General features: G+C 45.2%; 1 protein-coding gene across 1 annotated transcript in view; it reads right to left on the bottom strand.

Moving 5' to 3' along the window:
* LAMB3 (laminin subunit beta 3) overlaps nucleotides 1-26,601 on the bottom strand; it is a 49,260-nt gene that overhangs the window by 9,990 nt on the left and 12,669 nt on the right. Inside the window, exons 4-17 of the mRNA XM_079978952.1 lie at nucleotides 17,841-17,955; nucleotides 17,507-17,580; nucleotides 16,129-16,311; nucleotides 15,140-15,203; nucleotides 14,259-14,446; nucleotides 12,553-12,673; nucleotides 11,344-11,532; nucleotides 10,596-10,751; nucleotides 6,942-7,138; nucleotides 5,879-5,990; nucleotides 5,237-5,609; nucleotides 3,605-3,765; nucleotides 1,756-1,964; nucleotides 434-637 (exon numbers count right to left, since the gene is read on the bottom strand). Coding sequence (XP_079835078.1) covers nucleotides 434-637; nucleotides 1,756-1,964; nucleotides 3,605-3,765; nucleotides 5,237-5,609; nucleotides 5,879-5,990; nucleotides 6,942-7,138; nucleotides 10,596-10,751; nucleotides 11,344-11,532; nucleotides 12,553-12,673; nucleotides 14,259-14,446; nucleotides 15,140-15,203; nucleotides 16,129-16,311; nucleotides 17,507-17,580; nucleotides 17,841-17,955 — 2,346 coding nt within the window. The remainder of the gene's footprint in view (nucleotides 1-433; nucleotides 638-1,755; nucleotides 1,965-3,604; nucleotides 3,766-5,236; nucleotides 5,610-5,878; nucleotides 5,991-6,941; nucleotides 7,139-10,595; nucleotides 10,752-11,343; nucleotides 11,533-12,552; nucleotides 12,674-14,258; nucleotides 14,447-15,139; nucleotides 15,204-16,128; nucleotides 16,312-17,506; nucleotides 17,581-17,840; nucleotides 17,956-26,601) is intronic.

Raw genomic sequence — 26,601 nt, 5'->3', positions numbered from 1 at the left:
AGCTGTTGTGCTGGTGCAGAGACAGCCAACCCGGTGCCTTCCAGGTGCTTCTCAATGACAACTCCAATTATCCCTGAATGTTAACGAGGCTGGCTAGGGCTGATGAAAGCCTGAGTCCAACAACTTCTGGAAGACACCCTGCCCTGTGGAGTGTACCTGTCAGACAGGGCACCCTCACAAAGCAATATTCGCCAGGTGGATCTCCCAAACTGAAAAGTTACCTAGGCAGAGTTTAAAATTGAAGGAATGCTGTTTGATGTTGGGTGTCGTGACAAACATGTTCACATGTTCACAAAAAGCCACACAGCACAAGTCATGCATTTTCCTTGGCAATTGCAAAAGAGCTTTCACTCTTTGTCTCCCAAGAAAGCAAAGGTAGGAGCTCTCCTTTTCCTTTCTACACACACACACACACACACACACACACAAATACCATCTGTGTAGTCTCCTGAAGTCGGATATTTAAGTTGTGGATATCTTGGGAGGTTTTCGTGGCAGTTTGGATGGAACTTCCAGAAAGTGAGAACACTCCAGTACAGCTCCGACCAGGGCCACATCCAGTCGTGTTTTGCTGTGGACATACTTCTCCAGGACATTCTCCAGGGCTGCAGATCTCTGACCTGATGCCACTGCAAATCTAAACATAGAAGCCACACAATCAGTTAAGTTATGCCTTCAATAATACAAAACCCAAAAATGATTCAGGGAGGTACTATCTTCATGCACTTATGGTACAGCACATCCACTGATGCACAGCACCCAGCTTTAGATGCCCAAATGGAGACAACATAAAAGGACTGCTTGGGAGTCGGTGGGGGTGGGATGGGGAAGGGGAAAAGGAGTCACAATGATACATGAAGCGAGGAGGGCGGGTCACTTTTTTCCAGTCTGTGTCTGTTTTGCACCTGCTCATTCTTAAGTCCATTCCATCCGATTTCCTGCAGCTAATTGACAGCCAGTGCAATTCTTCCAGCAGCGGGGTAACATGATAGCAAAAGGTGACCAGAGCAGCCTCCACATCTTACACTAGCTGCAGTTTCCAGGTCAACCTCAAGGGCAGCCCCAAAGAGAGAGCTGAACATTGCTGTTCTGCTTTAATACTTCATACACAAATAATGCTTTGGATTCTCATAAATATTAAGTAAAATTTCCCAGAAAGGGATTAAAATATTCCTCCATCCTGGCAAGCAAAAGGCAGGCCAGGCCAAAGCACTCAAGGGGCGCAGTTCTTGGCTGGTGAAGGAACATGGCCTGGAAAGTGTCTCAAGGGACAGAGAGTCAATGGGTGCTGCCTTGGGTATTTGGGTTGGAGGTCCTTCACCCTTACTCCAGGAGGAAAGCAGACATCCTCTCCCCACCCCAACTACGAACAACTGTAGGGTTCATAGGAGAGAAAGAGATCCAGAGGCAGTTGAGATTCCTGATATCCCCAACTCCTCCACACCCATAGATTTTATTTGACAGCACTTGCGCTGAAATGCAGCAAGATTAGATGGGTGATTTTTCATGGAAACTGGAGATGCTGCCATCAGTCTCCATGGCAATAGTAGAATTGCAGAAAAGAGGAATAAAAAACCCCAATAACAATAACAGACTTTGGCCCCAAACAACCTTCCGCCTCATTAGTCTGCAGCCATTATTGGGCTGCAGTCAGAACAATAGGAAGCAGTGTTCACTGGGTAACAATTTATGAGGCAAATTGAGCAATGATGCTATGCAGTGGCACCTTTGGCAGAGGTTAACTGCTGGCTTCACCTTATTAATGGCAGGAGTCAAGTTTGGAGAGAAGGCCATTTCAGCCTGCAGAGCCTCCAGTCCCAACCCATGGTTTGCAAGATCACTCTCTAGCTCCTCAGCACTCTGCCTGTTTTCCACAGACTGGGCCAGCAGCCTGGAAGAGCCAGCTATGCGCAAGCTGGCATTGGAAGATGTCTGATGCGCAGAGCTGAGTGTCTTGAATGCTCCTAGGGAAACAAAGGAAAAAATGATGTTTAGATGGCTTAGTGACTCACAATGCAGCTTTCCTTTCCAAGGCCTCCTGGTATGGAGTTCTACCTTGAAAAAAGGAGGAAGGAGGATCTGCCAGAGCAGTGAATCACAAGGACGCCAGCTGAAAAGCACTTGCCAATCACCATTCACATGAAACTGCTTAATGGCTGTTTTTCTCTTGCATTAGTGTTTTGTTTTGAAAATGTATTATACAAAGCTAAGCTGTACTGTACATGGTATAGTAGAGATGTGCCTCTGCCACCTGCAGCTCCAAGATTCACATCAGAACTCATCAAGCTGAGGTATGTGGTCCGACACACCTCCTTCCTTCCATCAGAGTTCAGAAAAATTCAGAAAAGGAGGCAAAACTGAAGCTACTGCAGTAGGTGAACATGTAGGTTTGAGAAAGTGCTGGAGATCAGTGCTGCATCCTCCTTAGCCTTCCAGAGTAAATATATTACAGTGGTACCTCAGGTTACATACACTTCAGGTTACATATGCTTCAGGTTACAGACTCCACTAACCCAGAAATAGTGCTTCAGGTTAAGAACTTCGCTTCAGGATGAGAACAGAAATCATGCTCCGGCAGCGCGGCAGCAGCAGGAGGCCCCATTAGCTAAAGTGGTGCTTCAGGTTAAGAACAGTTTCAGGTTAAGAACGGACCTCCGGAACGAATTAAGTACTTAACCCGAGGTACCACTGTACATCCAGAGTTGCCATCACACTTCACCTACAGCAAAATCTGGAAGCTAATTTGGAGCTTCCTAATCAAGGGAAACATCCAGTGATTTTCAAGGGAAGCAAAAAAAAAGTTTCAATCAGACTGGTGATAATTCCCTGGAGGGGAGGATGTTCTGCACACTTCTAATTAGATCACCAAGCAGGAACAGAAACAAAACATACATTTCTTGAAATGGCCTACTAATACCACTGGGGTGTGTCTGGAAAGCCTCAGAGCAGCACTTTGCTGGTAAGAACTATAGGCTGTGTGATGTGAGTTAGAAGAATAATTAGAAACGCCTTGCAGATCTGCCCGAGACTGGAGCCCGGGGTCAATTCACAAACTGAAAGTCATTCTTTTTGATGTAGAGTTGTTAAGTTACTTTGAAGCACTGCAAAATCTGTTTACTAGATATGCTAGTGGGATGAGGCTACACACCCTGAGCGGTGGGGCCGGTTTCATAACACCTTTAACACAGGGGGGAAGAAGAAGAAATATATTCCATCCACAGTAGGTTGCCATTTTTAAGCAGCTGAAAACAAAAGTGCTGTGTGCAAATGACCAAAGCTTCCTCTGAGGGTCACTAGGAAATGTGCTTTTGTGAGAGTGCAATGTTGTCTCTGATATAAGCTCCTGTGCTTGGATCCACTCTTACATGCAAAGGGGGGAGGGTTGGAAGAGGAAAAATGAGAAGTGGGAAAGATTGCGAAAGTCTGACTTAAGTTGAAGATCTCTCTTCTTCAATTTCTTTCAGGCAGGATACAAAATCCACAATATGGCAAAGCCGCCCATTAATCAGATTATTAATCAGATAATTGTCCGTATTTACAGTAGGAGATACAGCCGCTTATGTATGAACTGATGAATGTAGTGGTTGAAACACAGGTATTATACCTGAGACATCTGTGCTTCGGCTGGCTTCAAACTGAGCCTTCTTGTTTTGGTACTCAGTGATGATCAGAATCAGGCTTCTATCAAGATTATCCATATCTATGGATAAAGAGGATGCTTCATCCCTGAAAGGTATTTCATGTCTTAAACCTTCAATGGTCTGCCTGGAATTAACAAAACAAAACAAAACAGGATAGTTGGTTTTGGGTTCCGCCTACATCTTGTAATTATTCTCTTTCTTTCATCCAGTGATTACTGCCCTTAAAACCTTCATGCCAACATACGCCCATGAAATCAGTGGCACTTCTTTGAAATAAAGCTTGAAGATTCTGACTCATATATCAGCAGCCGAGTACCCACTGGTATCAAATGTAGGACAACAAATGTAACGGAAGGGACAGAACAGAATTTTAATTTAATACTATTATTTGTTTGCTAATTTTCTATACAACCCTCCATCTGAGGATCACAGGGCAGTTTATAATAATTAACAGACAAAGACTGAAGTGGATGAAGTAATTAAAACAATTGATTCAAACATATAATCACTGAATGGGCAGCTGGATACCACCTTGAATGTGCACAGTGTTTCACAGATTTTATACTGTGAAACAAATGAAAGCATGTCATTAGTATTCTGTGCCCCTATGAGAGACTAAAAGACTGACTTCTTCATAGACTGCCAGTGAATCAAGGGGCTCCTGCAGACAATCTGCTTATTGAACATTCATTCCACTTTGTTTGCACAAAGTTTACACAGAGGTTAGACTATGTGAGGTCTTTCTTGAGTATTCATTCCTATCTTGTTTGCAGGGCAGTAATGTAACAATGCGGGACACGGGTGGCACTGTGGGTAAAAGCCTCAGCGCCTAGGGATTGCCGATCGAAAGGTCAGCGGTTCGAATCCCCGCGGTGGGGTGCGCTCCCGTTGGTGGGGTGCGCCTGCCAACCTAGCAGTTCGAAAGCATCCTCGGGTGCAAGTAGATAAATAGGGACCACTTACTGGCGGGAAGGTAAACGGCGTTTCCGTGTGCTGCGCTGGCTCGCCAGATGCAGCTTTGTCACGCTGGCCACGTGACCCGGAAGTGTCTCCGGACAGCGCTGGCCCTCGGCCTCTTAAGTGAGATGGGCGCACAACCCTAGAGTCTGTCAAGCCTGGCCCGTACGGGCAGGGGTACCTTTACCTTTACCTTTTAATGTAACAATGAGCCTTCATCCTGATTGGTTGCCTGGCATTCATATGTCTTACCCACATTTTTAAGTACATTTCCTTGTCATTTTCCTAGCCACTCTTTATCGAGTTGGATTTGTCTCGCTAGAGCAACAGAGCACTTTAATCCAACTTCACAAACCTCCATTTACAATATGCACTTGAATCCCTCTCACAAAACAGTGGCAGTCTGGAGGCACCCAAAGAAGGATTGGCAAGGAACTAGGGCCCCTCTCTAGGTCCCCGGCAATGAAATCTTTAGCCCAAGGTGGGGCTTGAAACTGCAACCCTGAGATTAAGCATCTCATGCTCTACCCATTAAGTAGAAGAGAGACTGCTTAAAAGCAAAGCATCAGAGATTGTTATCTGCATGCTTTGGACAATGCTTGCTCGCTGCCAGTAAGTAGAATGCAATTCCTGTTCACCTGATCGTAGCAATGGCATTGGCCACCTGATCCAGCCCTTGCTCCGTCAAGAGGGGGTTTCCCAGGATCCCTTGGATGAGCTGCACTTCGCCTTCTGCTTCTAAGAGGCGGGTGCTGAAGCCAGAGCTCATTGTCCCCACCTGAAGCCGCTGGGTGGAATTTTTCAAGGTGGCCTGGCGCAAGCCAAACCTATGGAGCTCATCATCATAGGCCTGGAAGCAAGGGTTGCATGCCTCACAGTGGTCATAGTTGCCACAGTAGCCCCGCTGGCACTGGTCACAGCGGTCTCCAGTAAAGCCGGGACGGCAAAGACATCTGCCTGTCAGCTTGTCACAGCCCATTTCCTCTGTGCCCTGGAAGTTGCAGTTGCAAGCTGTTGAAAGAGAACAAGAAGGGTCTGGATCCCTCAAAAATAGTCACAGGCTTTACTTGCCGGTTACAGGCTGACATTTCCACAGTGCACCCCTCTGGCTGCTCACTCTTCTCCCCAACAGCCAGCTGTTAGAGAAGGTGGGAGATGAACTACAACCACATTGGGAGGGCCACAGGCTCCTCCAGACCTGAGTTAGATGGAACAGCAAGGTAGCAAGAACCATTTAAATACCCAGTGGTTTACAGGTGGGTGCAACCTGCATTCCTTACCTCTACATCCTGTCCTGACATCTCCATAAGACTGGTCCGGACAAACCCGTACTTCAGGAGCAGAGCATGTCAGGCCCCCATAGCCTTCTCTGCATGGACACTGCCCTGTAAACTGCAGAACAAGAGAGAGAGATGCCAGGGAAGAAACCACTTTGACATAGAACTGCAGAGTTAGGCCTGTTGGTCTGGAGAATAATTGAGTTCCAGAAGGGGTTTACAAGGAAAAGCTCCAACTTTGGCCTTAGCTGCTTGCTTTTCATGAGAAAGCATTCGTGGTAGGAATGGAAAAATCAGTCTATTTCCATTACAGGTCAGTTTCACATGTATTTGAGCATTATGTTCAGTTTTAGGTCTGTTACATTCTAAGTTTTACAGTATTGGGGGTTTTTTTAATGCAAAAGAAAAATTACATTTAAATGGTACACATGTTGTACTCATCCTTCCCCTTAAATACATGGGATTGCAACCAATGCTATTCCTACTCAGAGGAGGCCCATTGAAATTGATGGACATGACCAATTTAGGCTTATTCATCTCAATGGATCTACTCTGAGTAAAAGTCAATTGGTTACCAACCACTGTCGTATATGCTTTTTAATGCCCCCCCACAAATATAAATTGTTATATGCATTTTTCCATAAAATATAAATTACGTGTGCATTTTTAAAAACTGCCTCGCAAAATTCAGAGAAATGTGTGATCTGATGGACAGCTGCATTTTAATCCACATGGCCATCAGGGAACAGCAAATTAGGCCACTTTGCTTTAAAATGATTTTTTCCTTCATCCCTAATTCAAACAGGCAACAGCAACCCCCCATGCCCAGATATACAGCCTCAGTTAGTAAAATCTGCAGAAAGCATTACTACCCAATACCACCGAATGTACTAAGTACTCTCAACGGTAGCCTAGATACTGAGCAAAACAGCTTCCCCCTCTCTCTGCAGGACTAAGAAGACAATGCCCTGATCGTGGTGCTACAAAGTGCAATGGCCCAGAATTTCCCTCTTCCCGCCCACCTCTAGAGCTGTAAGCTGCTGCACTGCTGCTTCGTGGGCAGTACCTGGTTACACTGAGGGCTGCGTGAATGCTGAGGGTCACAGTTGCAAGCCTGGCAGCCCTGCCCACTTGCAATTTTCCAGTGATTGGCGGCGCATTCATCACACTTGTCTCCCACCACATTGGGGAGGCAAGAACAGCGGCCCGTCTCGTCGTCGCATGGCACATTGCGGCGGCTGCCTAAAACGCTGCAGGCGCAATCTGGAAAACAAAAGAGCCAGCATTTGTGTCGGAACTACTGGGGGATGCTCCTGGGGTGTGGGCAGGAGGTATCAGGTCTACTGTGAACCTGTGGATACAGGGTGTTCTACAAATAAATAGATAAAATCAAAGCTGATGAAACCCTTCAGTCCGCCAGTAGCAAAGTCTTGTTCTAAAATGCTTTCCCTTCAGTGCTGGCTCCAGGTTTTGAAAGTCATGCCAATGGCAGGTGGAGCCAGGGGGAAAAGGAGGTGGGCCAATGAATGTAAATGTGACCTTTCTGCAGTAGACTATTTTCTATATACCCCTCTCTGTCTTCCATCCAGCTAAGCAAGGGGAACGTCCAGAGGGCCAGATAGGGAGGGGTGTTGGGGGCAGATTCGCCTCCAGTCCCCAGCTTTGCTATAGACTTCCTGCAACACATTGATCTGGAAGAAGGAAAGGATCTCTCTGAAAGTGTCGGTGATCCCCACCCATCTGGCTGCAAACCAGATTCTGGTGCTGTTGGAGGAAACTGATTTTCTAGACCAATTTCTGTCAATGTTTAGGGCTGGTTTTAGCACAGAAATGGCTTTGGCCACCCTTCGTGACCACCTCTGTTGGGGGAGAGACAGGGGAAATGTATCCTCGTATCCTCAACCTCTCATCAATGTGTCCTTGATGTCTCACGGGCTTTCAATACCATTGGCCATTGTATCTGGGGCAGAAGTCTGAGTTGAGGGTAAGCAGCACCACTTTGCGGTGGTTCCGGTCCTACTTGGATGGACATTTCCAAAGAGTGATGCTCAGGGAGTGCTCTTCAACATTATGAAGCCTTCAATGTGTGGGGTTCCTCATGGTTAAGTTTTATCCCCCATGCTGTTTAACCAGAGCTTTGGAGTACATTGCCAGCAATATGCTGACAACACACAGCTCTACTTCTCCTTTACATCTGCAGATGCGGCAGTGGGCAGGTGCTGGCTCCCCACTTGAGGAACGCTCTCCCCAGGGAGGCTCACCTGGTGCCTTCATTATACATCTTTAGTTTACACATCTTTAGGCACCAGGGGAAAACATTCCTCTTCTCCCAGGCCTTTGGCTAATTAAACAATCTATGGCTTTTAAAACTGTGTGACGGATAGGGTATTGTTTTCATTTGTTATCCATTTTTGTGCTATTATATTGTAAACCCCCCTGTGAGCCTTAGATGAAGGGTGGTATAGAAATTTACTAAATCTATTCAGCATCAAATTAAGAATGAAGGCTGGTTGCTCTTCATGCTTGATGTCACCACAGACATTGCAATTATCAAAGCATGCATCTCAGACTGGAGCTGAGCATCATGAGACACCAAGGTCTGCATTTCAAATTAAGGAGATGCACTCTTTAGCAACATCACTAATCAATTACAGTTTTGAACTGAGGCTATGACAGACAGTGCCCATTACCACTCCAGATACTAGTCATATCCAAGCAGATATTGCTCCATGAATTTAGATTTGTTTCCTCAGCACAGACCCTTCCCCCCCTCAGCTGACCACAGGAGGTCAGGCTTCTAATGAATAACGGCAGGAACGTACAAAACTGCCTTCTATTGAGCCAGCAAACTAGTCCACCTCACACACTGACTGGCAGTAGCTCTCCAAGGTTCCATGAAGAGAACATTCCCAGCTGAAGCTGGGGACTGAACCTGGAACCTTCTGCATGGAAGGCATTTGCTGTGCCACTAGGCTACGGTCCTTCCCCAAGGTGATTCTGTCCAGCTATTGCTGTCATGTTCTGCGGCTGTTCTCCAAGATCAAGCTTAGCAAAGCAGCTACTGCCACCTGCTGGGAGGCAGCTGAAACCCATCAGTATAGCCACTTGCAGAGGCTACATTTCATTTTAATCTAAAGCAAGGCAAAGATTGCGACGGATAAATGAAGGTGGATCTAGAGACGTGAGATTGGTTATGTAAGCCAAGCCTCAAATCTGTGTGAAATTGAAAGAAAAACTCTTTCCCTCTTCTTCCATCTTCCTAGGGCTATGTTTTGAATGTTTCAACCTGCTCTGTTTAAAAAAACATTTTTTTTAAGGCTAGATTGCCCTTACATAGTATGCTGTTGTGGATTGGTTGAATGCAGAGAAATGATGGGAGAAATCAGCTGGGGAACCCCCAGGGGAAGGCGGCTTAGAGCCAGGGGACTAGTGGTGGGACAACAATGAGTGGTTAGAGGGAGAAGAGGAAGAAGACTGGGAGGAGGAGGTGTTGGAAGGTGAAGAGGTAACAGGGTTTAGTGAGCAGGAAGAGTCTGTGGCAGAGAGAAAAGTTCTTTATCAGGGGAAGAAGAGGAGGAGGAGGAGGAGGAAGAGGAGGAGGAGGAGGAAGAGGAGGAGGAGTAGTAGTATGGATTTGATATCCCACTTTATCACTACCCGAAGGAGTCTCAAAGCGGCTAACATTCTCCTTTCCCTTCCTCCCCCACAACAAACACTCTGTGAGTTGAGTGGGGCTGACTCGCCCAAGATCACCCAGCAGCTGCATGTGAAGGAGCAGGGACACGAACCCAGTTCACCAGATTACGAGTCCACCGCTCTTAACCACTACACCACACTGGCTCTAAAGCAGGAAAGCAGGGAGGCCAAGAGAGAGAGAGAACTCCAACTGGTGAAGAGGCATGAGTGTCTCCCCCTCCTGCTGCAACAAGCTCCACCCCACCCCACCCCTGGTCTCCCAGAACCAGGAGATAGCTTCACACAGGTGCAGTCTCAGATTGCTTAGGGGAAACCCCAGAAAGGAGGGGACTTGGGCAGCAGTTTCAGCAACTGCTTCAAGGTGGCAAGACCTACCAGAGATGAGTTTCTATGCTCATTAGACCTGACAGCCCTGTGCAGATCCTGTTTTTTTGCTAATAAAGAGTTAACTCAACTTGCCCAGTGTGATTGACTGCTGGCTTTCTGGTGGTGGCTGTGTGAAAATGGTCCAGGTTTTGCTCACATTGAATTGATCTTCTCACAGCTTATGTGCTGCATTCATACTAGTGCAACAGCACAAGCAGAGCTTCACCAATATTATGGTCTCTTGAGTTACAGAGAAAGGATTACCAAAGAGGGTGGATCCCCCATGAAGACACGTGTTTGACTGATTTGGAGCCTTTGAGGTAACTAAATAGGGGTCATGTGAGAGCTTTATAAAATTATGAACAGTGGAGAAAGAAATGCTTGTCTCTCAAAACATGAGAATGGCTATAGGTTCCAAACAAACACAAGGGAAGAATTTCTTCACCCACTGTACAGTTTTCATGTATGGAATGAATTGTAATGGGATGTAGTGATCGCTACTAGTTTAGATAGCTTTAATCTACATATTTATCTATCTCTATCACAGCGTATAAAGGGCCCTCCCAAAGAAATAAACGTTTGATTGTTAATAAACAGCAGGAGGTGGCTATCTCCACCATGCCCACATCTAGCTTGGCATGGCTGAAATTTGACTAACCTCTGCAACCTTGGGGGTTAGAGTTGGTTAACTGGGTGAATCCAGGCTTGCACAAATGACAACGGCCTCCCTGCACGTTGTCCTTACAGACACAGCGGCCCGTCTGGGGGTCACAACTGGAGTTAGGAACAGTGCCATCTGGGTCACATTCACAAGCTAAAAAGAGAAGACATGGAATCAACAAATTTTAAAGGTACAGGCCAAAGCAAAAAGGTGTAATCAAAACCCGAGCTTTGTGTAGGGATTTAGCATTGCCTTGTTCCTCATCATTTCTTTCTCCCACTCTTCATTTGCAGACAGGGTTGCCCATTCAGGATTCCTCTCTCTCACTTGAAATTGGCACAAAAGATTTCGGAAAACAAGCCCGTTCATTTTTCTCTGGTCAGCTGCAAGGCAGCTTTACTGCTCCTCCCTTTTAAATGCATAGGAAAATGCACTTGGAACTTGAGGATTCTAGTTCAGGGGGGAGCAAGAGGAAAGCCTCATCATCTCCTCCAGTTACCAAAATAGAGACTCAGGAAAAGAATTGTGAGTTCCAAAGATGGGACACAAGGAAGGAAGTGAAGAATCTGGAGGCGTATCTACACTTCAGATTCAACTTAAAATACAGAAAATGTTTCTTTTGAGCACCAATCTTACAGGGGAATTCTCTCTACCATTGGAATAAGGCAGACTACATATTCAAATATTATCTTTTAAAAAAGATTATGAAAAAACTCATGAAGAAAATGCTTAAGCACCCACTTACGGAGACAAGCTTCTGGGTGATCAAGTTCAAAACGCTTATTACGGAAAAACTTGGTCTTGCAATGTTCACAGTTCCTCCCTGCCGTATTGTGCTGGCAGTCTTCACAAACGCCCCCACTCACACCCCCACTGGCTTGGTACACGGCTGGGTCAAAATGACATTTGTTAGAATGACCGTTACAGTTGCATCCTAGGAGAAAAGAGACAAAGCCATTTCTGAAACGAAGTTCAAGGAAAACAATAGTGCCTATACTTTTCAACTTCACCACTGGGTGGCGCTTGGGCTCCCTCTTCAGTTAGTTCTACAGCAAGTGTATAAATCCATAAGGTTTATCACATTGTGGGTCCACACAGAACATGCAAAACAGCCAGAGTGCAAGGTTTAGGACTTTAGGGAACATCAATTCAACAGCACTGTTCTATTCACACACTGCAATTTCCCCAAACTTGCCTGTTTTCTCCAAACTGATGGAGGATGTTTGACAAGAAACAGTTAGCTTCTTTGCAAATGGAAATCACAGCTCTCCTCTCATCTGCCTCAGCCTTTTTAAAAATGTTTGCTAGTAGATTCTTTTAAACACTCCTTCCTGTACTTCTTACCTCAGCTTCCCCTTTCCCTGATCACCTCCACCCTTTTAGGAATCTGCAGATCCCATAACTGATCAGAAACCTAGTACTTTTTTTTTCTCATTTTGACTCAAGAAAATCACCATTTTACAGTTCAAATCGGGAAAACTAAATACAGTTAATGGACAAAAGTACAAAGATTCACAAATTGTTTAGGGGTATGTCTACCCCTGCATCCGCCCCCCCAGATAAAAAAAAAGCATTGGAGAAACCACAATATTTCCAGTGGCTACAATGAACAAAGTATGTACAGTCAAACCTCAGTTTTCAAACGTCTCAGCTGCCAAACATTTCAGAAGCCGAACATCAAAAACCTGGAAGTGAATGCTTCTGTTTTCAAACGCGCCTTGGAAGTTGAATGGCTTCCGAGGAGTGTTTCTCCATTTTCCCCGTTGAACTTGCTGACAACCCTTTGATCCTCGGTTTTCAGATGTTTCAGAAGTCAAACGGACTTCCGGAACGGATTACGTTTGAAAACCAAGGTTCCACTGTATTTTATAAACTCCAGTTATCTTTCCAAGACAGCTTTGCTCAGTTAAAGTGTGGCCTGTTTCCCTAGGAAGTTGGATAGAGGCATACGTACTGTGACATTCGTTGGGGTTGCCATCTTGAGCGGCTCTCCATGGATGGTCATTGTAGAAAGCCGCACACTGTTCGCAGTTTGTTCCAGCAGTGTTGTGCTGGCACACACACTGTCCATTCACCTAGAAGATGCAAAAAAAGCTTTGCTTTGCGGGTATCATAGATCAGCCTGCTCTTCTACGGTATGCCATGAATTCTCACATCGTGTCTCTTCTGATTGTGGGGAGGGACATATTCTTCTGCATTCGTGCCAAATCAGAGCACTTTATATCAGAAGCAAAAGAAAAGAAAAGACCATACTGATGATCCCTGCAACTCCCAGGGCTGAAAAGCTTATCAGAGTGAATACGGCTGCCATTTTAAAAAACCATACTGTGTAATCCCTCTTCTTTGTGCGTGCTGCCTCTCACAGTTCAGGCTTAACTCTGAAGTTCCTGTCTGGAAACTCCTGTTCAGTCCAAGCTGCTCCAGGCCAGACAATAAAGGAAGCCATGTTGCTTTTATATCTAAATGCAAACCACCTATAAATCAAGGTGTGGGGGTGTGCTGAGGCACCCTATCCCCCCTGCAAGAAGCCTGTCACTTTGTTTGGCTAATATTATTTGCACTCTCCTGTGCACAAAAGCAAGAGAAAACTCCCTCTCATCTGCCCTTTGCACACATTCCTCTGTGCCCCAATGGAGCCATATCCCATCTGAAGGGACCACAGAGACAGAGCATTATTTTCTTTCTCAAGTCCTTTTTGCTAGGCAGGGGTGATTCTGTCTCAGTTGCTCTTTCTTTTTCCCAGTCTTAGGCTCAGTTTGCCCCATTTCTGCAACAATGCATTTTCCTTTCAAGTCCACACAAAAATTAAAGCACATATTTGTGTGCATTTCTCCTCATTTTGTCTAATAATGCACATGCTTGCATTTTCTCTAATATAAGAATGCACTTTGGTACATTATTTTCACTAATATGTTCAAGTCTGAGGCACACTTTCTGCTCGCATGTGCCTTTTTGCAGGTGGTTTTTGATTGGAAAACAGCTTTGCGACATTCAGAGAAGTGCACATTTCAAACGGTTGCTGCGTTCTGCTGTGATTTGGTGTGAAGCGTGAAATGGTGGATAGGTTCGCCTCAAGATGTGAACAAAATGGTTTTCTCCACCATCCCCATTCTCTGCTTCTGCCCATTCTCCTCTCCAAGAGCTATGATGAGGAGCTATGATGTCTACAATGAGGAGGGAAAATGAGCTACAGAATGAAGGATGTGCAAAGGAGAACATGTACACCACTCTCTGTTCTGCCCTCCCTTTCAGCCCTCTGGGCAGCCCCAGGAGCCCAGTTAGAAAGAAGCTAGTAGCTGCCTTACTAAGCCCAAGGGCAGCTGGTCATTGACCTTTTAAAGATAAAGATAGTCAGAAAGGCAATTTGAAGCAGTCTGGTTGGCCTTTGTGCTATGCCAAATACCTTCTTTTTGTGGCTAAGGCAGAGAAGATGGCAAGACCTTTATCATCTCGGTCACTTGCACTCTGCATAATACAAGGAAACACTATCTGCTTTCCAAAAGCACAGAGGGCTTCTGGTGTATCACTACAAACCTGTAATTTAACCGTCGAGAGAGGTCAGGTTGCAGAGCAGGCCTGCGAGAATCTAAGAATAGAACTGGGAAGAATAGAACTGATATACATAGATCTGTGGCAACCTTTCCCCGTCCTCACCCTCACCATAACATTGTGTCCTGCAGAAGCAGTGTCCGGGGCAGCACAGCGGTCTGCATGTCCGTGGCAGAAGCAGCTCCCTTTCACTTGCATCTCATTCAAGGCATAGAAGGCACTGGGCGTGCGGTACCCCTGGTGCACAGGACGCGACAGCTGGGTGAAGTTGATTCTCAAGTTGGTGAATTGGCCCAGATCTTTTGGAGACAAGAGAAAGAGAAACAAAGGGAAACACACACACACAGTGAGATGGGACCTAAAGCCTTTAGCTCCTGGGACAAGGACCAAGTGAGAAAGGGAGATGCAAACTCCGTTGGATGTGATTTTCCTCTTAATACATGGAAGTACAAACAATATAACTGTTAGGTCCCAATAACCACATTTAACAAACTGAGCCCAGCATCAGCAACTGTGATCCTTGGGCAAGTGCCTGGGCCTCCCAGGACCAAAGATCACTGGCACCTGCCAGGCCAGGTGGACCTTTAAAAAGCTCACACCACTTGCCACCTGGCACTGAGGAGCACACCAAAAGTCTGAGTGAGGCTGTCAGGACTGGAGTCAGATGCAGATCAGCACAAAAGACACAGGAACCTTAAATCACTGACCCCATTGGTATATGAAGGAGTCAAATTTATTTAAATAATTTTCACCCTGCTCTTTAGCTTAAAAGGCTCCCAGAGCAGCTTACAAAGCTCATTTCTAAGACCTGCCCTCAGGCTGAAGATCTAAAAAATAATACAAGCAAGGGAAAGGGAAGGAGGAAGGAGGAGCAGGAAAGTGAGCTCAGGCACCGGATTTTATAAACCATCCACTTGGGTGCCTAAACAAGTTCTGCTCCCTGAAAAGCTTCCCTACCCCACCCCAGCAGACACAAAATAATATGTACATACTGCTGATTTTTTGACTTTGAGGTGTCCTCATCCCAGATGCAAGACCAATGGGGTTGAACTCAACCTTAGAAGAACAGAGGAGGAAAAAATGATGGCAGTCAAAGCATGAGATTTTCTATCCTGTCATTCTAAAAACTATCAACAGCACTTCCCAGTTAGGCAAATGCTTATTTACATTAGCACTAAAATGGTGATTTTGCACCGAATTACTGCTACAAGGAAGACTATAGTCTCTTCACCCATCAAAGGAGGGTTGTGTGATACTTCCTCCCTCCCTCCCTCCCTCTCTTTGCCAAAAAGTGGCAGCAACAATTAAAATCCCATGAAACAGATTTAAACCACAATACTTTTTTCCTTTTAAAGAAGTTGTACAGCTCCTCCAAGCTGAATTATGCAATAACTTCTGGAGTGAGAAGCCTTGTCTGGGTAGACTCCCTGTATGATTTAGAACATGGGTGGGGAACCTTCCCCCCCCCCCCCAGGGCAGGCAGATCTGTCCCCTGCCCTGCAGGCCAACTTTGATAAGTACGTGGGAAGACCTACCTGACAATCACCTGATATTATTATGATATCAAATGATTGACAAGTGGGTTGCCACACCCACCTGCCAACATTTTCATTGAAACCGCTGTTGGAGGGAAAGAATATCACCTTATTAATGTTACTCAACAGCTTCCCCACACACACCAGAGGGCAGTTTTTCCAAGTCAGGGGGTGGATTCCTGAACTCCAGCATGTCTCTTAAGAAATCGTCCCCAGAGACCTGAAGCCTTCTGTGCCCTACAGCAGCTAGATTGGAAAGGGCTACCAATTCTCCACAAAAAGGGCTTGCTGGGCCCTCTGGCATTTGTTGATCTGCACCTGGAAGAGTGGAAGGCAGGTGCCTTCACAGTGCAGCAAAGTCACTCTGGGGATGGCTGTTGTCAAACTAGTTAGGTCCTAGAAGTCTTAAGTCTGGTGAAATCCATTAAGCATCACATTTGCTATACCTTCCCCCCGTTCTGCGCTTGAGTCTGGATGTCCTGGCAACGCACATCCTGCCAGGTCTGAGGGAGACCTCTAGAGATCCGTGGAAACGAAGTGGCACAATCTGTGGACAAGTACTGATAAATCTTCCAGGATTTGCCAAAGTCTGTAGAGTGCTCAATCACCATGCCAGTGGGCAGAGGACTCTGGAGGGACAGAAGGAAAGAGGTATCAAAGCAGACTGGACTGGACATGCCAAAACAGAGGAAGATATACTTCAAAGGAGCAGGCCATTTCTCCAAGGCAGAGCATGCAAACCATCCCAAGTGAAATCCCTAGTTCACATCTCTGGTTAAAAAGGCTCACATAAAAGAAAACTGGGAAGATCTCTGCCAAAGAAATAGATGACATGGGCTCAATGGAAAAATATTCAGACCTGACATAAGGGTCTTTCCAATGCCCCTCAGTGTTATTGTGCCTCTTCCCCCATAAAATTAAAATTAACACATCAAAATATACTTGGTGCAATTGTACATGGAACAAAAATGCTTAAAGTTGTACTTGAGTCTGAACTTAACAATTGATTTTCTTCTTGAAAAGCTGCAGTTTCTTTAATGTAGGTTTTTCCTCCTTTCCTTGTTTCTTTTTGAAAACGTTAACAAACAATGGGTTGGAATTGGATGCCGCCTAAGCCAACAGAACAATAATAGTGTATGCCAGAGGTTTTCATCCATTTTGAATCCACAGCTCCTTGGTCAACTACATTCTTTCTGTGGCGCCCCTATGGGGCTCAGGAACCCAGTTATGTCACTCCTTGCCTACAGAGGTGGCAGCCTCTCACGCTTTTTTGAACACCGTCCCCTTGTGAGGTGTTCCCCCAACCTCTTCTCCTCTCTCCTTGGGAGTGCTATGGGCACCTCTGCTGCTGCCCCTGGTCTCTGAGTTGCATCCCTCCCTGCCCCAAAGAGATGTGCCTCCTCACAGGGGCATAGGACTTGTCTGTCCATTCCCAAAAGCAAGGGCTGGTGGACTGGCTGGCTGGGCTCCCTTGCCCACCTTGCTTGCTTACTCTGATGCCGCCTCAGCTCCTGGCAACCAGCATCCCCTGACCAGCCCTAGAGGCACCATTCACCTGCGGAGCTTGTAGCCAGGGCTGCTGCAACAAACAGCTGCACAAGCCTTTGGGAGGCAGAGACGCGAGAGGGCGTCAGAAGAGAGAGAGAAGGAAAGAGGGACTGAGGGCAGTGTTGCCCGCGGCACCCCTGACCACCATTCAAGGCACTCCAGAGTGCCATGACACACTGGTTGAAAACCACTGGTGTATGTAACTAAGCTTCCAAAGGCCATCTGAATTCAAGTTTATACCCCCAGTAAATAGTGTAAGAGTTATTATTCACATACCCTGAAATCCATCAGGATGCTATCAAGTTGAAACTTTTTATCCAAATCTAGTTGGAGAAAGACAGGATTCACATCTGAAGAGACAGAAAAGAGCAGTTTTTAGAACAGCAGGTTGTGAAAACAAAATTGCAATCGGATTTTCCCATTAGTCAGGCCATCCATTTCCCCTTTGCATTTAATCCACTGAAACCCAAGCCCTGTTTGCTGAATCTACACAACCCTTGCCCCACTCAACTTATCATTACTATTCTATGCTATCCAACCAAGACATTGTCCAGAGCACGTCCACACTGTTTGTTTTCTTGAAGGCCCACTAAGCAAGGCAGAGGCTTACCATTCTTGGATTGCCACCAGTGCATATTTCCTGCAGAAGAGAGGACATTTTCTACCCGGTGACTGTTGAATGCATGAGGCTTTCTGGAATCACATCGGCAACATTTCATTTGCCACTAAAAAAGAACAAAAGGTGACTATCAGATTAGGATGCCTAGGAAAAAGGATTTCCATGAGGCCAACACCTTGCTAAAGCTAAGCAGGTCTGTGTCTGGCCAATGCCTGGATAGAAGACATTTGGGGGGGGGGAGGTGTGATGGGCTTCTATGATACAGCAAATGTGGGATATAAACATATGAACTTTTATTTCAATTTAAGTAAATTCAGAAGTCAGGTGCATGGCCATACAGTGCACCTTGGATAATCCAGAAAAGAAGAAAATGTTCACTTTGAATTAATAAACTTTTTAAAAAATAATTAAATAGATCTTTATTGAACAATGAACATCAACCTACACATCAATACACAATAATATAAAACATACAACCTACATACACATACTTTACCAAAAAAAGAAGAAAAAGAAGAAAACAAAAGATAGAAGACAAAAAATGGAATAAATAAAATATACTTCCGATTATTCTCATTGTACTGTTTATTATTTTGTTATTTTACCCACAGTGCCTTGTTATTATTTTATTTTTCCAATTATTTACAAAAAGTTCTATTATTTGTCACCAATATATTACAAGAGTCACTCGAGGCCTGCCCGGAGATTTTTGTTATCACAACAATTTTTCAAGTACTGTACTCTTTAAATACTATCCATTCTTTATTCAACGTCTGCATCAAATATCCTCTAACTCTCCCTGTCATTTTTGCCAATTGCATGTATTATATCATTTTTACCTGCCATTTGGTTTTTGTGGGGAATTTGAATAAATAAACTTAGTGATGGTGGTGTCTCCTGTTGCTGCTGAGGACCCTCAAGGGTGCAAAGCAGGAGTGTTTTTCCCTAGCCCTGATACCCCATATTGTTTTGATGTGGGAACGCCAGTGATTGAACCTAGAACTTCATGCAGGCAAAGCGTGGAATCTGCTATTGCACTGTGGAAGCTTTTCTTTCCATGTCCATTGTTTTTTTAATGTATTTTTATTAAAGATTTTCTTGATTTACAAAGGTGTGTGCAATGTCTCTCTCTCATATTTTTTTTCCATTATAAAAATCAAAATTTCACCAAACTTTGTAGACAGAAGGTTGAGGACCACATACACACAGAGAGGTGCACACAACCATATAAAAAAGCTTAAAACTGAACATAACAAAGGTGTCCCAAGAGTCCAAGTAAGGATGCCACTCAAACCTCAAGAAAAGCAGAGCGTAGTTTAATAGATCTTAGCGCTTGGTGTATTTTTACGCATTTTAACCAGCCGAGTTTCCTGGAACTGTTTTGCCTTGTTGTGTACCATCCTTGCCTGACTGATAAAGAGCAGTATAGTGATGTTTTAAATAAAATGAAAATCAATTCCAGTTAGGCAGTATGTCCTTCTTCTTGGGTTGTTCAATATCTCTGAGATTATGTTACTGGAACTCTAGATTCAGGAGAACAATGCTAAGTAGATCTAAGAGCTGAAGCTATGCCAGATAGATTTGACATCCTTCTTCATGGGATGCTTTGGGGGTTAAGGTTTGTTACTTATTGGCCAAAAATATACTATAGCCCAGTGTTTCCCAACCTTGTGCCTCCAGCTGTTTTTGAACTACAACTCCCATCATCCCTGACTAGCAAGACCAGTGGCAAGGGATGATGGGAATTGTAGTCCAAAAACAGCTGGAGGCACAAGGTTGGGAGACACTGCTATAGCCCACTGTACAGTAGAGATAAAGGAAACTCTAGAGCAGCGGTTCTCAACCTGTGGGTCCCCAGATGTTGTTGGACTACAACTCCCATCATCCCTGAGCTCTGGCCTTGCTAGCTAGGGGTGATGGGAGTTGTAGTTCAACAACATCTGGGGACCCGCAGGTTGAGAAAGGCTGCTCTAGAGTGTAAAGCGGTGATGGGGAGCCTGCAACTCTCACGGTGTTGTTAGACTTCAACTCCCATCAGCCCCAGGTTGCATGGCCAATAGTCAGGTCTGTGGGAATTGTAGTCCAGCAACATCAGGGGAGTCACATGCTCCCTATCCCTGATGCGGAGAATGAGGTCCAAGGGCATGAGCAAAAGGGTAGAAAGACATGGGTTGTAACCACTGCTACACTCTGAAATTTGGACAGCTTGTCAAGAAATGTCAAGCTTGTCAAGAAAACAGATTTTTTAAAACAAAAAACAGAACATGCCTTGAAGTTATAGAGCCACTTTACTAGTTGCCTAGTTTAAAGGACAGAGTAGAAAAAGAATGGGCTTCAGTTCAAGGGGTGAACACCCACTGCTCAACTGTGGTGAAAATTGACTTCTTTCCCCCAGTTTCACATGTGGCCACTTAGTATTTGCTCAACTTCAGATCCCCCTAAACACAAAGGAGAACAGTACATTCTGGCTCACTGGTTTATATCCTTTGTTTGGTACTCAAGATTAAATTTGCACCTTCAATTTAATCAGAGAAGTCTTCAGACCGCCAAAAATGTCCCTGTGACAATATTTGCCATGCAGCAGAAGGTTAGCCACAAGTACCCAACTTTGCAGTGGTTGGTCAGGCTTTTGTGGTGGGATGTTTCATTTGGGCAAACAAAGGAACCTTTATCTAAATCTCAAGATAGTTTGAACCTAGACCCTTTAACACCCTCTCCCCCTAAAAAGAGTCAAGCAGAGGTTAGGCAGCTTCAGTGGGTGAAAGGTTACTAGGTGGAAAGTCAAGCAGAGCAAATGTCATCCCTCAGCTGGAGTGAGTAATTCAAGAAGCAGGCCAGGCCTGGATATCCCCTAATGGTTTTGTGCACAAATGGCTTAGAGAGACTTCAGTCCCAACTTGGCAAACAAATACTAAAAGATGACAGATCCGGTTAAGTCTTGACTCTTTAAAGAATTTTTTTTAAACAAAAACCAGGCTATCTGGTGACTTAGCAGATGCCTATTTATTGATTATTACATTTTTATATCCTACCTTTCATCCATGGAGCTCCAAGTTCTCCACCCATTTCATTTGTACAGCAACCCTGTGAGGTAGGGACTGAAACTGGCCCAAAGTCACACAGTGGGCCCTGCCTCCCCTCTAAAAAGAGCTTTTTTAGAGGGGAGGCTGAGGCAAACACCTGGAGAGTGCAGTTATAGAAGTCCATGGCCTTTACACAGGTGCAGGGGTTCAATATAATGGACTCTCAGCTCATTCATCATTGCTCAGCAATACCTGTTACAAGGTTCATATTTAGGACAAGAACCTTTCATCTAGCATACTCTTATCTAACCCAATCCATTTTAATTTACTATCAAAGCTGCCCCAGTTCCCTCTGATCTCCATACCCATGACATGTCCCACAATACTATGGAGTTTCCTGTAAGGAAAGACGGACATCTGCTATAAACATATTTTTTTGCCACATTCTATGCACTAGAGCAGCGGTTCTCAACCTGTGGGTCCCTAGATGTTGTTGGACTATAACTCCCATCATCCCTGAGCTCTGGCCTTGCTAGCTAGGGGTGATATACCCCAATTTCCCCTACAACAAGGATAGCCAGCATAGTACTGTCCAAATGCTGCCACACTACAAAGCCCACCATCCCTGACCATGCTGGCTGGAGCTGATGGGAGTTGGATTCTACAGTGTCTGGAGGGCACCATGTTGTCTATTCCAGTCCTATAATGTCACAGAGGATGCTGGGATGCAACTCTTAGCTTGCACGTGGTCTTGGTTATCCAGGGTTTTGTATGCTGTTTCCAGCATTCCAGCACGATGTGCAATGAGCTCAGAAATGTGCAGGTACCATCCAGCACAGCCTCCAATGCTTCATCTCTTCCTCTGGTGCCAGCAGCTTTCACCTGGCCACAGGTGAAACACAGACCGGCTGGAGGAAATGGAGCAGGACAATAGCTGAAGATTGCTCCCATCACTGGTTTCTCCTTACAGTTTTAAATCCCTGCTCCTGCCATTGTTGTATGAGTTTCCCTCAAGGAAACGTGAATAAGGTGTGTACTGAAACACCAAGGGGATTGTCCTTCTCCCAGGCTCTCTCTTTAAAATCTTGCCCGTTTTTGCTTAGCACAATATACTGTGCAAAAAGTTTGCTAGAATTCCAGCAGGACCTTGCATTCCCTCAAATCAAGATCAGGCTAATGCCAGATGTGCTGCCTACCAAGTTTGGATGCCTTCATGCCCAGACACTGAAACACTTGGACCCTGAAATAATCATTTCATGTGGCAACCCACCACAGTGTCGAAATTGTGCTCTTCTTCAATCTTTGGGGAGGCTAAAATTAACACTGGGGGCAGACGCATGGGACGTTTACTTTCTTGAGCAAGCTGTGTAACCTTTCCACTGCTTCGGAGGATATTTTCTGCCCATTGTTGAAACTGCAGCTTTCATGAGGAGGTGTGTGTCTCAAAGTTCCTCTGGGAAGATAGAGTCCCTGCCCCGGAAACTAAAACTATGGATTTTATTTTGGCTAAACTGAAGGTCACCCTGCTTTGGAAGATCTCTACCAAGTGCTTTGGCTGCCAGATATAATGGACACATCACAATTGGGAAGGCTGACATTTGACAAAAATGCACAAATCCCTTACTCACCACTTATTTGGGGTCAAGTGTGGTTGTGGCTAAATGAACAGGGCACAATCTCTATGATCAAGAATACAGACATATGAAGGGTAGGCTCAGGAAGCAGTATTCCCACTGTACTGAGGCTATGGGACACAGGAATTGAGCCCACATTAGGGCAAGAGGATCAAGGAGGTGAAACAACTCAAACTGTGGAGGGCGCAGTAGCCTAACCACAGAGGCCACAGGAAGTTGTGTTTTTTCTTGCAGCTGATCCAGGAAGGGGAGGACATGAAGCTGCTGGCTAGTCCCCTTGCCAGGAACAGAGAAGCAAGGGCCTGCTCATGAGGAAAATGGTGGAGATCTCCTGAACCAATGTCCTCTACTCTTCCCTATCACCAGGAGATAAAGAGGAGTGGGGAACATTTGTCAACTTCTTTCATTCTGTTGCCTTTGGTAACCAGTTGGAACCAAGAGATCCCATGGAGAGGGTGCAATATAATATCTCACTCATTGCCTATTCAGTCCTTTACATTGCCTATTTTCTCTCCAAGTATTTGCCTAACCCAGAGATGGGGCACCTGGCAGCCTCCAGATGTTACTGGGCTCCAACTCCTATCAGCCAGTGGCCATGGATGACAAGAGCTGTGGTCCACAGGTTCTCCATCCCAGGTCTAACCTATGATTAGAAGAACTGTGCAGTGCACTTGAGCCTCATGCCAGGCTATTTGTTTCACCTATGCAAATGTATAGACCTAGCAGTAACAAAGTTTTGGAGAGGAACTTCCTCCTACCAGCCTACTTTTAGAAGTGAGGAACTTTTGGTCCTTCAGGTGCTGCTGACCTACAACTCCCATCAGCCCTAGCAAACATGGCCAGGGTGAAAATGTCTCCATGCTCATGCAGGTACCTTGACCCTAGGTTGTATATCCAGTTGTAGTTCAACAGCACCCAGAGGGTGAGGTTCCCCACACCCACTCTAGATCCATTTTTTCAGGGCAGGCTTGAGGGTTGAACCTAAATTCAAGGGAAAGCAATCAGGGGAAGGGAGATATGGGAGATGGAAATGGCATGGAGAAGGAGGGCTTTCCCCCAGGCACCAAACCTCCCCAGTTGCAAATCATAGCTCTAATTTGGACGGGGGGGGGGGGGGCAACAACCAGGTTTTAAAGATCTGAAAGTGATGTAAAAGGCTTGGTTTTCGAAGGTTATAAATTCCACACACAGAGCTCACTTCTGAATAGGGGGGAAACTGTGAAAAAGTATTCTTGTTCATGCAGGTACCTTAATTCTAGGTTGTATTGTCCAGCTGAGCAGATAAATGTCTGTGAGGTGATGAGTCAGAACCATCAAGACAGTTAGATCATCATGCTTGCAGCAAGGAGTGGATTACCATGGACAGATCCATGGAATTCATCTAGCTCCACCCTCATATTTCACTACTTTGTCTTCCAGCTGAATGTTGGGCCCCTATTTTTTTTCTTTTGCATTGAGATAACACTGCATCATAAGATACATAGCCTTAGAGCAAGTTCAACACTGAGCAAGTTGCATGGCTGCATATTTTGCCCCATTCACCCCCAGTGCTTTGGTCTGACTAGGATTCAGGTTCTTTTTCTAGAAAGGTGGACATGGATTGGACAGCCCTTCAAATAGAAGAACTTTCAAAAGGAGGGCTCTGTAGGGCATATAACTGTGCCCCCCGGCAGCCCAGCTGTAAACAAATTGGGCGGGGTGAAAGACAGCTCTGTGGGGTTTCACCAGTTTTTACACTGTCCCTTTAAGAGCAATTTGAGCTGCAGCAATTTAGCCTGTGATAATATTTAGCTCCATGCTATGAAAAGACTCCAGGGCTGATTTTCTACAAATCAGATGCCAGCAAAAAGCCCAGGAGGGGACAGACTAGGCCAGGGTTGCTGTTGTTGTTCTTTTCTGGCTAGCTGGCAAGTCAACTGCTGTGGTACTGCAAAATAGGCAGCCAAGAGGAAAGCAAATTTTAAAGAACAAACAAACGTCCTGTGTAAAAATTCGGCAAAGGAGTAGCCAGTAAGGTAAGAACATTTCAGGAAAAGCTGAAATTCCTGAAAGCCGGACATGAAGCAGCAGAACTATACTCAGGATAAAATAGCAGGGCTGTACCCCCAATTTGGCTGAATCCCAAACCAAACTGGGGCTCTTCCCAATTAAACCCTAATTAAACATGCAGTCAAGCAGTGAGGAGAGAGGCAGGAGGAGGAATGAATGCAAGCAGCTTTAGCCCAAGTACAAAGTTCATACAAGCTCCTTATGGCAGTTTTATGTGTGACTGTTTGGGTGCTTTTTGCATGATGTGCCTCTCTGCAGCTGATCACTTGCATTATAATGCAAGGCAAATAGCTGAGCAAAGAACACTCACCCCCACCCACATTGTGCACTTCCACAGAGGCCTGTTTCCTCAGATGAACTTGCACATTGTTTATCCCAGTGACCTTGGAACTGAAGGAAGGTCATTCGCCTCAAGGAGAGAATATTAAGCTGACTTAGTGAGTAAATATATGTATAGCCTCTCCAGTTAATGGAGCATGTGGGTGCACATTAAACCAAAGGCAGAACTGCAACATCTCAGCAAAGCTACCCTTCCATCCTGCTTCCTCTAGCATGAGAAAGCCTATGTATAAACCTTTGGTGCTTGGTTGGGGCACTTCATGGTCACGTATTTGGCCTTATCTCTCAATCCCAGCCTGTCAATAACCAGCTTCTCAAGTTGAATATTTCTATGGCCTTACATTTGTGCTATTAATGGAACTGTTCACTGTTGGCTTCAATGTGTCAGGGAGGAGCTGGGATGCTACTTAAGACTTTCAGGGAAAAAAAGAGTGAAAAGATCTATCAAGAATTGGCAGGATCGGGACTGTGAGGAATTATATTTCAGCTCAGAGCAAGGTCATTCATTAAAGCTGGGTTACACAATGCTCTTTTTATATGCCTAAGTCCGGTGAAAATATAGCATCAAGTCGCATCATACAAGACAGCTCCAAAAATAGAGCTCTCAGACACTTTGCATCTCTGTGAGCAAAGGGGAGTGTTGGGTGTTGGCCAAGAACGCCATCCAGGGTGTCAAAGATGATGTTATATTATCCCATTAATTCCTTCCCCATAGCTACCATTGCTTTTTTTTTAAAAAAAAAAAGTCAATGTACTAACTAGTTTCCCAGCATGCATGTTTATTATAAAACACGTGTACAGTCATGCACACATACTTTTCGCTGAACAGAAAATTATATCCCTGTAGGAAAAATGTCATGTGGCAACAAAAGCAGTTCTCACTGTATGAAATGGTCAGAGACAAGAGAGAAAATTACACACAAGATTTCCAGGAAATTGATACTAGCCCCAGGAATTTAAAATATCTGCTCAACCCTGAATATAGCTGGGTGCTTATAAAGTGATACTGAGTAATTTGAAATATTCTTTCAGTGATAAGCATGCATTCCTAAAAGCTCACCATAACAAATGGCAGAAGCCTCCCCCCCCCCAAAAAAAAAAATAATATCATGAGTTGCTGGAGTTCTTAGGTTGGAGCATGAGAGAAACAGTTATTGCTGTGCAAAATGTATAGCCATGTTTCTTTGTTCACCTGCTGTCAGCCAAAACTGCAAAACAAAGTAGTGAGTGTTCTAACAGGAACCTCTTAAACACTCCACCACTGCTGTGTTCTATCAATGACATGTTGCAGAATACTCCTGCAAATAAACAACAGTCCAGAGGGACCCCCTGATCCAACCTTGGAGAACCTATGGCCTTCCAGATGTTGTGGGACTCCAGCTCCCCTTAGCCCCAGCGAGCACGGCCAATGGCCAGGGGTGGTAGGGGGTCTACAAATGTAGTCCAGCTACAACTGGAGGACTACAAGCTCCCTATTGCCCTCTAGTTCTAGATCTAGTTCCATGTTGTCACTATCAGAGCAGCCATGCCTCTGAATATGAGCAGCTGGGAATCACAGGTGGGCAGGGCGCTTTTCTCCGGCTTTCAGGCGCCCCACTGGCATCTGCTTGGCCCCTGTGGGAACAAAATGCTGGACCAGATGGGTCACTGGCCTGATCCAGCAGGCTATTCTTCTGTTCACCAACTATACACCATGCATTTTTGGTT

The sequence above is a fragment of the Podarcis cretensis genome (genome assembly GCF_951804945.1).
Source record: "Podarcis cretensis genome assembly, chromosome: 6".
Classification (NCBI taxonomy): domain Eukaryota; kingdom Metazoa; phylum Chordata; class Lepidosauria; order Squamata; family Lacertidae; genus Podarcis; species Podarcis cretensis.
This window is presented reverse-complemented; position numbering and strand designations above follow the sequence as displayed.